This window comes from Channa argus, chromosome 3 (assembly GCF_033026475.1).
Source record: "Channa argus isolate prfri chromosome 3, Channa argus male v1.0, whole genome shotgun sequence".
Classification (NCBI taxonomy): Eukaryota; Metazoa; Chordata; class Actinopteri; order Anabantiformes; family Channidae; genus Channa; species Channa argus.
This window is the reverse complement of record NC_090199.1, coordinates 12,539,532-12,557,044: the sequence shown is the minus strand read 5'-3', so window position 1 is coordinate 12,557,044 and position 17,513 is coordinate 12,539,532. Positions and strand designations below refer to the sequence as shown.

Below are 17,513 nucleotides of genomic sequence, written 5' to 3'. Positions count from 1 at the left end.
TGGTTTAAAGGACAGACCTAGATTCGTTGCTTGAGGGGGGTTAATTTCAAGGTTAGAAATTACTTTTTTGCAGCTTTATTCGATAACATCTACCTTTTCACAAGCCCCTGACTTTGGAGTATGTTCTGGAATGATTTAAGCAAAGAACCACTGTTTTAGTCAGACAACTCAATTGTATCATTTGACAATGTTTGTTTGAACATGCAGCCAGACTCAGCAGTAATCCTGGCAGGAGTCAGCCATCTCTTTGCCCAGTACCTCCCAGTGCATCTGTACTGGGCTCTCTGCCTTGACAGCTTCAGCAAATTCAAGATGGAAGTGCGAAATAGATGAAGATGAATTAATTATCACAGACTCATAGATTAGGGTGCAAGACATGACTCATGTGCTCATATTCCACCTACTTAAAACTCTACCATTAATGAAAATTGCATGTTGTAGCCTCATAGTTCCAACAAGCCAAAACAATCATTGTTTAGCCTCCAGAAATCAGGAGTCATAATCCATCATGAGTGACATTTATTTAATAATAGATTAAGTGAAGCCACATTAAAAGAAGTCTTGTTTGCATCAATTATTTGACCAGCTGAACAGCAGTGTGTGAGCATGTTTTCTTTGTTGTTCTGGAGTTTCACATGTTCCATGTTGAGCCAAAAATACCGGTTAATTTGAAGTTCCACCACTAAATCAAACAACTTATTTGACTCTACCCTTTTATTTACCAAGAAATAAATCAGTTCTTTTAGTTAAATAACTCATAGAGTGCTTACCTCAATGATTGTAAATGCTCTTGACAGGTGCACAGCTCAAATCCACTCACTTGAAACTACAATCAGAATTCTATCAAGTCAGTAAGGTGCTGATTTAAACCTTAGAGAGGAGAGGTGGAGGGTTTGGGAAAGAAAGGGATTGTAATCGTGTGTGTGTGTGTGTGTTTAGATCTCTGCATGTGTGTGAGGATGCAGTCATCAGAGATTTCAGGTCTTGGCAAGTTTCCGTGGCGATAGAGGAGATTAGATTGGAGCTTTCGGATTGTGGCTTTCTCAGCCACAGAGTTCAGCAATCGGTTTGTGTGACTCCTCTCAAAGAATAGGAAATGGATCAACCTTGATTTTCTTTTTAAAGCCTTTAGGACCCCAAAGAGGGAGGGAGAGAGCAGAGCAGGGACTAAGAGGTGAAGAAAGGAAAAATCCTGAGGTGTAAGGGAAATGGTTTTGATGTTAGGAGTTAGAGATGATTGCTGCCTGAATAGGGGAAAGATGTCAGAAGAGACAAGTGGGAAGATCAGGCAGATGGAGAAAGATTGAAGCTCCACTTATAATGTTCTGACAGGCCATCCGGCTGCCAGAGCCACACTTGAAGCTACTTATTCTAGCCAGCTGCCACCATGAACATTTTACTGCTGTGAGCATCTCAAAATTTGTTCAGCATTAGCATTTCTGAGTGCATTTCCAGTGTAGTACAGTTACTCTAAACATACTACAAATAAATGTTCATATCTTTCACATTGATGGAGATGGAAAAGCGTTGATTCCACAAGTCTTAATGTCCAGTGTTATTACAGGAGATGTTAGGGGATAAAAATGACAGGTAATAGAGAAATCAACTTTGATTTGAAGCTTATTTCATTCAAAATGTTTTGAAAAGCACTATTTTTATAGGTCTTTGGTTAGAAACAACACACAGACAGATTCATAGGAATTAGCTATAGAATACAACACAATATTCACCTGCATTAGGCTGATGTTGAACCACATTTCATAATGATGATGGGTATAAGGAATGCTCTGATATGATCCTTCCTTGGAGACTAATACTCTAGGAACACGAATAAACACTTAAGGCTTAACTTGAGATTAAGAATCAACTTCAGATGAACAAGTTCTAGATTTTGATCCAGCAAAAATGTCAGAATAAGTTAGAATTAGTAAGGAAGCTCTTTTATACCTGTTTATTGTAGCTTGAATGTCCAGAGACCGGAAGGAGTAACTTGCCATGTGCGTATGAAGACTTCTCTCAAAGGACTCTGTTGACTTTGGTCTTCCCAAAACACTTTCCAAAAGAAACAACTCTGGAAATATATTTTGTATTGTAAGGGAACTGGCTTAAAAATGACATCCATTTTATATAGATCGCACATTATAATTTCTTCTGAGGGCCTGGTGGAGCTTACAAATCCACTGAGACCATTATGTTTGATTAAGTGCACCCTTTGTTTCTAGAAACTGCATGGCCATGGATTAAGGCAGGACTTTTAACCCTTAGATGCATAAGGGGGTCAAAAATGACCCGGTGAGGTTGTTTACATTTTTAATCTACCATTTATAAATTTACTACATTTTATTAAATTTACTAAATTGTAGCTTTTGTATTACTACCCCAAGCTTCCATAGGGGGGTTAAAAAAATCACTCGGTATATAGCTACGTCATTCAAAACAGTGACGTAACGAAGATCTTAAAGTCCATAGTCTGTGTGGGAAATGCAAAGTGCAATGATCACAACCAGAAACAGGTAGTTTGTCACACTGAACCCCAAGTGGCTCCGGATGGGTCAGGTGAGCACCTTCCATGGCAGCCATCGCCATCGGTGTGTGAGTGTGTGTGTGAATGGGTGAATGAGAAGCCACATCGCAAAACACTTTGGATAAAAAGTGCTATATAAGTGTCCATTTACCATTTAGACACACAAAATAGATGTTGACATTGATATATTGCTTTTGTGTACTTTTCTTTTCAAATTTTCAAAATGTTTTAAAAACATTTAAGTTGTGTGTGGACAAAAATAGAATACAAAATATAATACAAATGATTATTTTTTACCAAAATGACAAAAGTGGCATAAAAACATATTGATTCTAAAAAGCGTCTTTTTTCACCCACATACAAAAGAGTGTAGGGTCCAGTCACTCGGGCATCTAAGGGTTAAATTGGTAATGTGAGCTAACAAGTGAGTGATGAAAGAAGAAATGTGATACTTTGGTTTAACTAATTCACTTTATCATGATTGTCTGTGCAGTTTCCTTGGCTCCTCCACTTTACTTCTCAATCACTGGGCTGTAAGGACCCAACTAAAATTAGCTTTTTCATCTGTGTGAGACAATGAGGTAAAAACAAAACAGATATAAAAATTAAAGGTAATATCTGCAGGAATAAAAGGCAAAGGTTTGGAAATACCTGTCACAGTTCTGGCTTTAAAGACACTTTGAAACCATGCTGATCTAATGCCTTCTGATAAAGCAATATGTTCACTCAGGTATCGCAGCATTTATTTTTTTATCTTGCTGGATGTATTTTAATCTGAAGTTTAAAAAAGGAAAATTATACTTTTCCTGTATCACAGTGTGAGGAAAACTGTTTTATTCACTCCCATTTGAATTTACGTAAGAAGGAACTTGTAGTTAACATTTTCAGAAATAAGTGAACAACCCTGGAGCATTTAATCTGACATAAATGTAATTATTAAAACTCAACTGTAGCTGCATTTCTTTCACCTAGAGGCTACTAAGGATATGTGTGACTCCAGAAGCTTATTTTTTTATTTTTTTTTGTCAAGGAATGTTTGCTTGTCAAAGTGACCAGACTCTGCCCTCTAACATCATGTTTATTTATTTCTCTGTCAAAGACTAAACAATGCCTGCAACCTTTGTTTGTTTGGCTGTTTGTTTTGCAGCTCTCTTCGCCTTAACTCACAGAGTAGTCGGGATAAGGTGCCAGCCCCAAGGTTAGCTCCACATGTTTCTTGAAATAATCTTGTTAGACATATATTGCTGGGGCCACATCCTCGGAATTCTGGGCCCACTCACTTATTTATAGAGCCAAACCCACTTCATCCTTCCAGCCCCACCCTTACCCAAACAGTACTAACACCTCACACCACTTGGCAGCAGCCATTTTTTTCCCTCTGGCCTCAGATTCATGCAAAGTGCTTTGCATTCTGCAGGCCTGATTTTACCTAAAGCTATGTCTGATATCAATTATGCTAAAGTTCTTATTAATATTCATTGGCCCTCTGGTCAAGTCTTGGGGAGCTAATGAAACATAAAGCTGAAATCCATAATGTTTTTTAATTAATATATTCATATGTGGTGGTAAGTAAAGAATTTCCTCTTGTTGCAAATGGTTTTCATGGGTAAGAATTCCTCCTTGGTTTACTCACTTTAGTTGTAAAGTGGATATTTTTGAATTTGGGTCCGTTGATCTAAAAACAAAACAAAAACAAATTTAAAGATGTTAACTTTCTCTCTCTCTTCACTTTTCTGCCTTTTTTTTTTTTTTAGGCCAGACCGTTTTGATTATTTCAATAATAAAAACAATTTGCAAATTAACTAATCACTAAATAATTATTAGAAGCAGCCTTAGGTGATTGTCTAGTCATTCTCAAGATGATGCAATTAAGTAATTTAATGTGTAATGCTTTTCCAATCAGACTTTCATTAAGAAATTAATTACAACAGCATCAAAATTCATACACAGTATCAATATCAAACAGAGCGAGGATACTTTCTTTTGTTTTCACCATTAGACATCAACAAATAGACAATAAACCCAAGCATTTAAATCCCTACCAGCCTTCTGCTGTCCAGAGAAATGGCTGATGTAAACCAGAATGAAAGTGTGTCATCACTCGGCATGTTTTGATGGCGTCCACGGAACCAGGGTCACACGCGCTATGTTTGGCCCTCCAGTTGGTCTGGCCATTTTTAGTCCTACGTCTCCTTTGCAGCGCTTAATGAAAGCTGGCCATTTCCAGGATCTCTCTGCCAGGCCAGAGGTTGAAAATATCCTCAGAGGCAAAGCCTGTTGATAGCTGCCTCTGATCTCACTAATCAAATTCTTTACCATGTAGAATAACAAAAAGCACTCCCTTTGACATCCTTCTAAATAACATCAACAGCTTCTTTTATTTTATCTGCTGACCAGACAGGGTCTAATGAACTTCTTCTTCCAGAAAAGTCAACACCTTTTCTTTCCTCCAACAAACTGAGGCATATTTAATTCATAGTTGTGAACTTGCACTGCTCAGTGCACTAATAGCCAGGCTCATATGACAGGCCTCTCCAGGTGGGCTGACAATACTTTCTTGATTACACAGCCTAATAAAGTGGAATGAGTCTGAAGATGTTATCGGCTCCGGTGAAAGGATTCATCTCATTACTTTGTGCCTTTTAATTCACTGTGAACTATGTTATGGACTGAAACCCGAGAAGCTAAAGTTGTTCTGCCTGGTTAGTCGGGCTGCTTGAACATGTATAAATTTCTGAGATTGTAACTCAATTTTAAATGCATGAATTTCACATTTAAAGGGTATTATTAAATTCTTTCTTCTTCATCCTATAAAGCCTCCCTCAGTACATGTCAAAGTAGTGTTCACCATATTGATAGCATGTATAAAAAGTATTAAAAAGACAGAAAGTGAGAGTGAATATCTCCTTCTGGCTGCACAGTTCAATGAAAATATACACAAGGCTACGAAAATATCATTAAATTCTGCATGATTGCTCTGCGTTGATATGTGCAAACTGTGTATCTTATAAATGTAGCTGTAAATGCACAGTGTGGTGAAGAGTTTATGGCATTTTGTGTAAAAGAGACCCCACAGTGTGCAATGTGGGCTCATCCAAATTGTATGCAAATATGGCTAAGATTGAAATGGAGGAAAGATATAAAAGTGTTTTGCAAAAATTAAAAATGGTGGAAAATACATTTCAACCAAAATAAATATTACTTTTACTGGTAGAAGAAACCAGGAGCCCAGAAAATTTGGTTTAACTTCACAAGTTAGTTGCACAAGCAGAATAGTAAAGTGCTTTATGGTGGCGCTCTGATGTGTAAACTGATGTGTAAAACATGTCTCCCTCCAGCTGGAACCAGTTTAACTATGAATTCAGTTCACTTTAATCTAACATGTTGGTCAGTCAGATACTATGTATGAAAATGCTGGTTAAGGACTTTTTAGTGTGTTCTATTCTATCATTTTTCCCCACATGTATTAGGATCATCCTAAATCTTTCTTTATATTATAATTGTGTGTTTTATTATTATCTCAAACAGCACTAGCACAGCTCACAGCCCGTTTTTAATGCATTCTTTTGTTTTATCTCAATTTCCATGTATGTGTTATTTTACCTTTGAACCAAATATCAGTTAAACAGATTTAACTGATATCTGTTCATTTGTTTTTCTTTTGTTTGCTTTTTAATAGGTACTAAAACTACTAATACTAAAAAATCATGATGAAAAACATTCTTTCCCGGAACATACAGTTACCAAGGGTGTTAAAATGTACAGCATCATTGACATAACAATATAAGAAACTCTAGAGCTTTATCATCATAAATAAAAAGAATTACACCATAACACCTTTCCAGATACACAACACACTGACCAGTGTGACACACACTGTCCACGGGGGAAGAAAAACACCCTCCCTTCATCCTTCTCTTTCAAGCACATGCACGTATGTATTCCCTCTTGCACCACAGTGATAATTAAGTCCTTTGATTGCACTGTATTATGACAGAATTAATGAAGCTTTTAATGGAAATTAGTAACACTTGGCTGAGGCCCCATGTATCAAACATGCTTAGCAGCAAGCTGCAGTAGGCACAGTCAGATAAGCAGGGCAAGCCTCCAGCTTACTGAGACAGAACACCGAGAGTCAGTAAATCTGTGCAGCTCTCGCAACTACCATGTCTCTGTACACACTCAAAATATCACCACTGATGCACTATGTACAGTCTGCAGAGCAGTTCTATACAGAGGCAATAATTAATATCTACTATTTTGGTGCCCTAATTGCTTCAGCTTCAATTTAAGGGGGGAAATTATTCGTTCTAATAAGCCTTGTTGGCTATATGCCAGCGTAAATATCAGTAATTAAACTGGTTTTCAAAAACCAGAACATTTTGGACTTGGTGTTAAAAGGTCAAATGTCAATCATTTTGACACCAGTAAAGACAATAAAACTTTCCAAAGGTTTAGCATGGTAAAAAAGTTATATATATTTACAATATATGAGTTGCTGAAATTACTCTTTTATTATTAGTCAGGTGTAATAACACAAGGAGAAACAAACTCATTCCTGCGTGGGGTATCATACTGTGTTATTTCTGTAATGTGGAGTAAACAGACCATTTACAGCCAAGAGGTTGTACAAGTCAAGAAGCAGTGGGATTAAGTGCTTTGTCACCCTGATCTGGTAGAAGAAGTCTGCCAAGGCAATGCACTGCACTGATCTGTCTCTTCCTCTTTGAATCCTCCATGAACAGCTGTGTGCCAACCTGGCTGTAAGCACGGAGACTGCGTGGGACCCAATAAGTGCAAGTGCCATCCTGGCTTCACTGGCAAGACCTGCAATCAAGGTGAGCTTGCACCTGGAACTTGTAGACAGCATGAACCCCCCCTGTTATATGATTGCTGTGTTTGCCATGAAGCACTGTAATTGAAACCTTCACTACAAAGGAGGTGGGAGAGTCAGAATGCACAATATGTCCTCCATATCATGATTCATATGCCCCCCTCACCTAAGGAAAACTCACAAGCCTGCTGACAAGCACATTTTTATGTGAAAAGTTAGTGGAGGACGACCCCTGCCCCCAGCCATCGCAGTGTGATCACTTTCTATTTTGGTCGCACACAAGCATTATGTTTAAATTGCCACTTACTCATTGAACAGAAGTTGGTTTTTGCCACAAGCTAACAGTAGTGAAATGGTAAACTCACAAGAGGAGGAGGTGGAAAGGTAGAGCGAGAGAGCGGATTCAGCTCAAATGGAAATGAGTGTTGAGGCGATGTTGAATGATCCAGAGAGTGCATCCTCTCCTGTGAAGATAACATCTCAATTACTGACCTGAGATACCTTTGCCCAGCTGAGTGCAAGCAGTGCTATTGTGTGTGTGTGTGTGTGTGTGTGTCTGCATTTTCACCACTGACAGATTGGACATGTTGAGAAGCGTTAAAGCTTCCCAGTTAGTCATAAGTTGATGTGCATCCAAGTAGCTTGAAAACGCTCGTGGAATTCACGCCCTAAGACAGGAATAGGATAGTGTGTAATTAAAAATAGGAGGGGGGGGGGGTTGAAATCCTTTCCGGAATGTTCCAAATGACTCATCCTGCATTTCGAGGCGATAGGTGGCTCCTGTCTGCCCCACCAGACGGCTCTACTTTGTCTTAATCTTCAACAAAGGAGGGAGGAAAAAGGATCCATGTCACATATCCAACTACAATAGACTTTGCTGCCAACCATTTAGACAGACTTATCTGACAAATGTGATTCCAAGACCTTTCAAGTTGAAACTGTACTTTCAAGTGTCCATCGATCCCCTATTTGTCCAATAAGCACTAGACATTTTAGAGAGCTTTGTATTTGACTGAGCTTTGAGTGGCAGACCTGCCCTTTCAGCCTGTTTAGGTGCAGATAACCTTGGGTACTGTTTTTGAGCTGGCTCATGCTATGGAAACCAGTTTAATTATTCAGAAGCCATAGATTAGATTTTCTCATTTAAATGCCGCCTCCGTAAAACATTGATCTGAGGTTTGCTATTGATGTGCCAGGTGGCCAATGTTTCGATGCATTCTAATGTCCTGTCCCTCTGGAGCACTACATTTATCTTTAGGAGTCAAATGGAGGGGTGAAATAAGTTGGACAGAGCTGCTTCCCTTAACCTCGATGCTGCTAAAGGTCATGCGATCACCATAATACACTTTAAAACATCGCACAAAACTTTCAATTCTTAGCTTTGCACTACCTTACAACTTACAGACAGGAGTCATTCTGACTTGATGTCTTTTGACTTTAAATGATCAGTTTAATGAATGAACTGCTGTGTGTTTACTAAACTCATTAAATGAAGTTGCTAAAGAAACACCATCAGCATATTTAGTAGGCATTGTTAAACGAAAGGTTTCTGAAGAGTTCAGTACTTTAGAGAAAACAGACTTGGTGGAAACTTGCTGCATGCCTTTAAGTTATGAAGCATTGGTTATTTTTTCTCACGATAATGCAAACAAATCAACCCATGATGAAGGTGGGATTGTTTTTGACCCCTAACTCAGTTTGAAACAGTTATTCATGATCACTTTTTTTTTAATGTTATGATCTGTAAATGTATACTGTGCATGACAACGTTCCTAAGGCAGATGCTTAATGAATGAGACTCTGAGTCCACATTAAAACCCTGAACCTGCAAAGAGATTTGTTCACACTAATGGCCATACATTCCTCTGCTCTAAGTAGGAGGTGTGGACAGATGCATGACCCCCGAGGCACTTTGATTAACAGGAGTGTTTAACACTTTAGGAACACTGTTTGCATGGTGCAAAAACAAACCACAGGAAACACGAGTGTTTAGACTAAACACAGGCTCAGCAGCTACTGTATTGATTTCATCACCCTCAGAATCAAAGCCATATTCTTCCCAGTCAAACATTTATGAGCTGCCGCTATTACGAGACATTTATACTTCAATGACTACATGTTCATTTTTAGTAGCAGATAAGCTCACACCTTTTGTTTCTCTCTTTGCTTATTCTCCACAGAATGTCTCAACCTGAGTGGGATATGATTTTAATGAATCTGATTATTTTCACCATTACATTAAAAGCCTGTCAAGAATGATAAGCCTTACAAAGAGAATCCCTATCCCTGTAAACCAGTGTTACACCTTTTGGTGCTAATGAAAATTGTCATACAGCATGATGAGGATGGATGAATACATTCTCGCTGCACAAATAAACTCATCACAGGGATAGCCTGTTTAACAATTTCACAGTATATTCCACCTGATGATCCAACCTTTTTAATAAGATGATTATTCCGTGCAGTTGAATTTAATTAGGCATCGTTGACCTGCTGTTAAGACAGTATTAAAAGTTTTTGTTAGGGAAATGGCGTCTCAGACATTAGAAGCAAAAGGCTGCAGTGTCTCTAAACCATCATTTTTTTCTTTTACCCCCATGTCTCACAGCGAACTCTTCAATTAATTAACCTTTTATGACATGATAGTCAAGCCTGTTTATTTATATATCTATCTTTAGAATATGAGCTAATATCTAGACATCACAATTACTTAAAATTGTGTGACTTCTCACAATAGTCTAGGTGCAGACAGTGAAGTTCTTGGATTATTTCCCTGGCCGTCTGCTGTTGACAATGAAACAGCTGCAAGTATTTAAAGTATTGCATGCAAGCCATAGTACGGTGTATTTTTCTTCAGTTATTATTTCATTAGTCCAAATCTTATTTGTTTTATCTATGTTCTGTTTCATATTAAGGATTTGTACAGGGGCATGACGTAACATTTGACCTGGACCTCTACAGTATGTGCTAAAAGGAGAAACTGAAATCAAAACAACAGAACTGATCTCCTCTGTACCTTCTTCTGACTGGCCATTACTGTATAGTCATGCATTATTCCTATTAAGTCACACTGGCACTGTAAGTTACTACCTAAGCTGAACAAATGTCTGTAAATAGGGAATATATTACAGTCAGGCAGGAAGTTGTCGCATGGATCCAGACCAAACAGAATAAGCTTGGAAATTTCAGTGTGTGTGTGTATGTATGGTCTGTTGAATTAACAACACACAAAAAAAATACTTGACTGTTAACTTACCTAATATTAAAGTAGAGTTCAGCAAACAATAGCTGCACGGAACAGTCTATTTGGAAAGTTTTGTTATTCAAGACATGTTCTTTGTCTCATTTTGTCCAGCATTTATTAAATCCCATGGGTAGGTTTCACATAATCCATTAGCTATTCAAGTTTCAGTGAGTTGTCCAGTAAAGCTGCTCTGTCTCTCACCTTCGTCTGATAAAGTTCTACATTTTGACCCAGCAGCACATACTAGCATTTGCATTTCCCATCATATGCGTGTAAATGTAAACTGGAAATATTCAAAATAGCTTTCAACAGAATGCCATTATGTACCATTTGACTATCAGCTATGGCCACAAAAATAGATTCAGAGGTAAATCAAGTATGTTACATTATGCAAACAACTATTGTGTTGCTATTGCCATGTACAGTATTTCCTGACATTAAGTGCTTTTAATGTTGTGGTGAACAGGGGTCAGAATGGGGAAAATGGAAGGTGGATTTTAATTTTGTGGCTTATCTGGTCAATTCATTATAGTTCAAATGGAAACCATTCTAAATATTTTCATACTTTTATATTGTTGCATGCATCCTACACATATCTGTCACGGCAAAAGGTTTTTGTTTTTAGCTACAAAAACCTCTTACACTAATATTAATCAGTTGCCTACAACAAGGGTTTTGGTCCTGTGCAGAGGTGGCAACAACGAAATAGGTTTGCGTAACTTCTCAGATTAAATTACCTGCTACCCCTCGATAGGGAGACACTTGAATGATGTGAAGTGTGCAAAGCAGTCGGGTAACAGTATCATCTTCCTGTCACCTAACAATAGGGTTGTTAGCTTGCTGCCAGAGGAGAGGTTGCAGGATGGATAGATGGATAGACAGAGACGGGAAAGATAGAAATTCCTGAGGCTAAAGTGTTTGTTGTCAAGCAATGATTTGCCTCTTTAAATGGAAACGCCTGTCTACCTTTGAACCTGCAGATACAAATTGAGATGGGATCCTCTAAATCCGCAGGCTACTGTAATACGGTGAGATCCCATTTCGCCCATGTGACAAAAAAGGAATGCAGAAGAGAAGAAAGGGTGGGAGGAGAAGTGACGCAAAAACACATTCACTGTTTCTCCCACGTGCCCTTGGAATTTCTTTCTGGTACACAGCTCATGTCCAATTCCCACAAGTGTAATCCTCTTTGATGCATAATGTTCCTCTTTCCTTTCCAGGAATGTGGTGCGGTCAGAGGTGTTCAAATCGGTTGGTTGGTGCTTTTCATTCTCACTACATCTCTCTGTCCCTCTGTCCTTCTTACTTTTTTCTACCCTTTACTACTTTATGTCAATACCCTTCCCTTCCCCCCTCCCCCCTCCCCCCTTCCTTCCCCTCCCATCCCTTCTAACCCATTTTCTATTGTCTGAAGAAGAAGAGCTGGACTATTTAACCCCACCAGTGTGGCACAGTCACCTTCCTATCTTTCTTCCCGTGGACCATCCGCCAGCGAGAGTAGGGATGGAGGGTGAGATTTGTCGACCGACCTCCCCCCAGCAGCTTCCCTTCTTCCCCATCTCAGCATCTTGCATTATGCTGCAATGTGCAGACCGGGGTGGAGTGAATGCCACTCTCAACTATTTTTTTCACTGCTTTCTGTCCCCCCTGGCAGAGGAGACACCACCCAAGAGCAGCTTTTCAGCAGAAATGCCAGCATGAATGCCAAGCATGTGACAGTTTTTACTACTCTACATCTGCTTCTTTCTTTCAATCTCTGTCCTAAAAACTATTTCTCAGCACCAAAGAACCATCATGATTCTCTCCTTATTGCTCTGCTCTATTCTGCTATCATTTTCGTCTCCATTTTTTTAGCACCTCCAACAAAGCACTCCACCTTCTCTTTAAAACCATCATCGACATGGAGACACCACTTTCGGCTCCTCCAGGTCCGCTACAACAAGGTCTTGAGTTTTAACCAGTGTTATTTTCTTTAGAGGCAAGCATATCTCCTAGAAAGAGCCCCCTGCTAATCTCTCTGTCAGTGATAGAGAGGTTTGTTGGGAATGTGGCATAGCATACCTCAGTGGTGCTGACCCAATAAATCACTCCTCTTTGCATCACTTCAGATGTGTTTTAGCAGTTCATTTACTGTACAGTGATCCTCCCAGAGGGGCTCTCCACCTCTGCTATCACACAGGTTTCTGCAGTCCTGGGGCCATGTCGAGCTGTCGGTTGGTGGTCATATGTGCTATACCTCTCAGTTTTTCACTGTCTATGTGTGTCCTCTCTTTGTCTTGTCTTTTGCGTCCTCTCTCTATGCTCTGTTTTTTTCTCTTTTTTTTTTTTACATAGAGGAGGCCCTGGCTGTGTCTTGTGTCTGGCATGTGCTGATGCTCAAAGAGCTGCCTCTGTCTGAGAATGTGACCATTTCAATAATCCCTCATTTACATTTTTAAGCTGTTTTTCAGCACAAGGGGCAAGTTGAGACCTGTTTCTCCTCCACACTGACAATGGGCAGTGTTGCTATGGTTTTCTGTAATCGCAATAATGAGAATGCCAGTCGTTTACTGTGAAAACCAGAGACGAAAACAGGGTTGACACCATTAATTAAAAAGGTGAAGAGGTAGGGTGTGTGTGTGTGTGTGTGTTTGTTTGCGTGTGTGCAGGTGTGAGTGTTACAGACATTATTCTGGGAAGAAGACGACAGTATTAAAGTGGATTTAAGCTATGACAATAAATAGAGCTGAATTTGTCAGATAAAGACTGGTGAAATAATTGTTATTTTGTTTACGAATTAAGAAGCCTAAATTTTAGAGTATGAAAATTTTATTTTGCAGAAAACCTTTACAAAGAGTAAAAAAACACAGCTGCCTCTATGTTCATTTGCACACAAAGTACAGTCAGTGCAAGTGTGTGTGTGTGCAGTGCAATTTCACTATTCATTTTAGCATGACTTTGCACCTGCTTCTGCCTCCAAACAGAACCTCTTTGAGCAAGTGCAAATGCAAAAAAAAAAAAAAATTGTGTGCCTTTACCTTGAAGAGAAAAACACACATACACAGTCTGTGTTTGCACTTAAGTCAAGTTTTAGGAAAATGCAGTCATTTTATAAAGTATTAATACTGTTGATAATACTATTAAAATCCAAACTGTAAAATTAAACATGTCCTTTAATTATATAAGGTTTAGCTTGAAGGATACAAACGGTTTTGTAGAGTAAACATGTTGTGTTTTGTCTAATTCTCAAATTCAAAGTACCACTATAAATCAATTATAATTGAGCAGTGGCCCTAATGTAACAACTGCATAGACAAACTGACCCCTGTATATCTAGAAAAATGATGGTTATGGAACATGGCTTCAAGCCTAATGGCATCAGAGTTCGGTAGGGTTCAAACCCGAACTCCTGTCACATCCATCCATCACTTATGGCTTTACTAGACCAGAAGTTACCATTAATAGAAGATGGGGTCTTTAGATGTACAAACTGGGCATATGCTCCATCATTCATCCATATTAATCTATGGTATCTCTTAAATGTTGGAAGTATGTAGCATGCAAAGAATTCACCCAGCATATGTCCACAGAGCTAAACATGGCACCATTTACAATGTGGTCGGCCAAGATGAAAATGACCCCTCATGTGCTGTAGAGTGAAATGCAGTCTATTTGTGATAGTTCTACTGTATCCCAGTAACATGGAGTGATATTCATAGTTACAGTTATTTATATTTCTTGGAACCTGTGTCATCATTTCAGTATGATAGGTTTGTGTGTAATTTCAAGGTGGGATAGTCCCACTTGGGCCTAGTACTCCCAGTGGATCCCTCGTTTGAATGCAGGAGAAAACTTCAAATATCCAGTAAATCTGCTCTCAGTTATTTAGTATATACTATTCAGGTCAGTTTGCCTGATGTTCCATGAATCTTGTACCATGTATTGTAATGTACAGCAAAATGTGTCTTGTCCATGTCCTAATATTCGTTAAAGTGTTTCCCCTGTAGCTACTTACTTTTGTTTCATAACTATTATCCAAACAAGAGTTGGCCAAAGTGCAAGAATATCCTATTGAAGTAAAAGCACTGTTGAATATTAAAAAGAAGATAGAAAAAAATGCGCTACCCCCTTTTTAAAATGTGAAAAGGAACGGCCACGATCAAGCTCATCCGGGTGGACCCAGAGTGCAAAGGATCTTCCCATTTGACTTTAATGTACTCGGGGTGTACAAAAGCACAACAACGATAATCAATTACAGTAATGAGAGTGATTATTTTCTTTCTACAGCAACTAATGGCAGCATTATCAATACTCTATTAAGGATGATGTGCATCTAGAATGAATGTAGGTCTTTTGTTACAGCGGCCACTTTGACTTTAACTGCTCACATTAGGTAGAGAGTAGAACAGAATAGAGAAGGGTAAAACTTTAATAAGGTCTGTTTTCCAATGCTGTGCCAGTCAGCCATCATGCACAATAACACAGTCCAGGTATTGACGCGTTTAGTTGGGCTGTACCTATTCACTGATTAGTTGTGCCTGTGCTTTTCCTTCTATGAAACAAATAGAACTTTTTCATTTAAAAATTTTTTTCACAACAGACATTGACTTGTCAAAGATGAACTAACTACATACTATCCGCCTGGCACTGAAGTACATCGGACATTTTTAATGTGATTTTAACGCCTGTGCGCTTCTCACCATGATGTGTGAAAATGTCCACTGCCACAAATTATTATTGGTTGCTGGATCTGGTGCAGTTTTAAATGTGACTGTGTTACTTTAGTCACATTCCTTAAAATAAGATTTTGGTTCAATCCGCAAACATCAAGCAAGCTTAATATAACCGTATTTAGCTTAAGTCCTAAAAAAAAAAAACCTTCACACAGGGATCAGGTTGATGTGTTATGCTAGAAATATACAGGTGTAACTAAAACCATTAATGGTGCCTCATTTTTATTTGGGTTTCAGCCGCTGTGGTGAAACGACATACACAACAACATGGCTTTAGGACTGAAGTACATGGTGCAGACACTAATAATGTCATTAGTTTCACCAGTGTTTGACTAGCCAAAATGTCTGCTGTGAGAAAGCTATAATGATTTGACTTTGCATACGCATTTGACAGGTGGTGAGCTCAAGACATATTCCTTTCTCCCATGAGCCCTCGGTGCTCCAAAGTCAGTCAGCATCATTTTCTAATGAGGTTTTCATGGGCAGTTGTGGGTGAGATTCGTCTGCTTTTATGCATGCATACAAACACTGGATTTATGTGCATCTGTGGAAGAGTAGCAGATGCTGCACTGGAAGCTCACAAAGTCATGGTGAGTCAGAGGGTAATAATTGCATTTTTTTTTTTATCACGTGCAGGTAATGAGCAGGTTGACAGTTGACAATGGCTTCCTGGTAAATCATCAAAGCGGGAAGTCACAGGCCTGTCAGGACATGGCAACCCTTCACTTCTTTCAAGACTCTTTTACTGCTTCCATAAAACACACAGACAGACATCTCAAACACACACACACTCAAAATGGATGGGTGAGGTCCGACGTGATTGACCTTTTCACCTTTGCCCTCCAACTAATTCGCATCTGTGTAGGAGGGCTTCTCTGTCTGTCCTTCATTGCTCTCACGGCTTCTCTCTCTCTCTGCCTGCAGACCTGAATGAGTGCGGCCTGAAGCCGAGGCCCTGTAAACACAGGTGCATGAACACATATGGGAGTTACAAGTGCTACTGCTTAAATGGCTACATGCTGCTGCCTGATGGGACCTGCGGAAGTGAGTCTGTCATTCACAAAAACACATACACACACAAACACGCGTATATCTTATTGACTATACACATTTTCCATTGTTGCCAGAAATGTGAATATTTTCATTACAGACACATTTTCTCCATCAGTTTCTTCATGGTAAACTCCTCTCTGCTCTGTAAACCTGGATGTGGTCCTGTGAAGCTTTTCCTCTTTACTACAAAAGTATTCATCTGAATGTCTGCACAACAAAATTCCAATGGCATATGCTCTCTAGTATACAATACATCCACCTTTGACAGTAGTCTCAAAATCCATCCATAGATTGACTTTTTCGATTAAAGCCACATGTTGTTTCACTTCATTACAGCAGCTCTACAGTTGGCAGAACAACTGTGAAGAATCTTAAAGGCTAAAATGTTAAGAAAAAATAAAAAAAAACTATGAAAGAAACACAAACTTCAGCTCCTATTGGTTGCCCTGGGGAGTTTAGCAGAATGGGAGTTGATGTCTGTGCATGCCTCCCTGTAAATGCTGATAACTATTTTCTCAAAGATGGCGTGACTCCCAGCACCTCATTTTAATTAGTTCTTTTTTTTATCAGAAGCAAATTAATTTTCCCCTCCTTTAAAGTCTGAATTGCTCACCACTTGAGGCTCTTCAATCTGTTGTAGGTGTTGTTGTGTGATGGTAGCATGATAGTGTTAAACATCATGCTGCTCTCCTCCTCTCCCCTTCTACTGCTTTGATCAATAGATCACTGTAGCATTAAATCAGCCCGGCCTGGCTCAGTCATCGAACTCTACTCCAGGGTGTCTGCTGCAGCTCAACTAGCAGCAGCAGCGTGAGCCTCGCTTTTAATTTCCTTTTGAGGCACCGAAGTTATCGTAGGGGCCGAACAAAATCTGTTCCGTTATATTATTATTTTGGAGGGTCTAGATTTGCCTGGCATGGCTCAACAACAGAGGCACTGCACACCAGCGCTTTGATAGGGTGCAGATGGATTATGAGTTGTGTAGGAAAGGATAAAAGTTGGTGAGGTGGGGTCGTGTGTGCACAGAGTGACTGCACAGCACAGAAATCTCATAATGCCAGATTGTGTGCTGTTCTGTTGTCTGAACCCCAGGGTCAACCTGGCTAATATCAAAAAAGGCAGGTGAGTTGCCTGACTCTTACACGT

At 39.3% G+C, this 17,513-nt stretch overlaps 1 protein-coding gene across 8 annotated transcripts in view; it reads left to right on the top strand.

Moving 5' to 3' along the window:
- Nucleotides 1-17,513, top strand: part of npnta (nephronectin a) — a 45,072-nt gene that overhangs the window by 11,384 nt on the left and 16,175 nt on the right. For 2 of the 8 annotated variants that reach the window (XM_067496799.1, XM_067496794.1), the window contains exons 3-6: nt 3,672-3,722; nt 7,270-7,362; nt 12,017-12,112; nt 16,239-16,358. In XM_067496799.1, coding sequence (XP_067352900.1) covers nt 3,672-3,722; nt 7,270-7,362; nt 12,017-12,112; nt 16,239-16,358 — 360 coding nt within the window. The remainder of the gene's footprint in view (nt 1-3,671; nt 3,723-7,269; nt 7,363-12,016; nt 12,113-16,238; nt 16,359-17,513) is intronic. The other 6 variants (XM_067496795.1, XM_067496797.1, XM_067496796.1 and 3 more) reach the window with 6 other exon arrangements.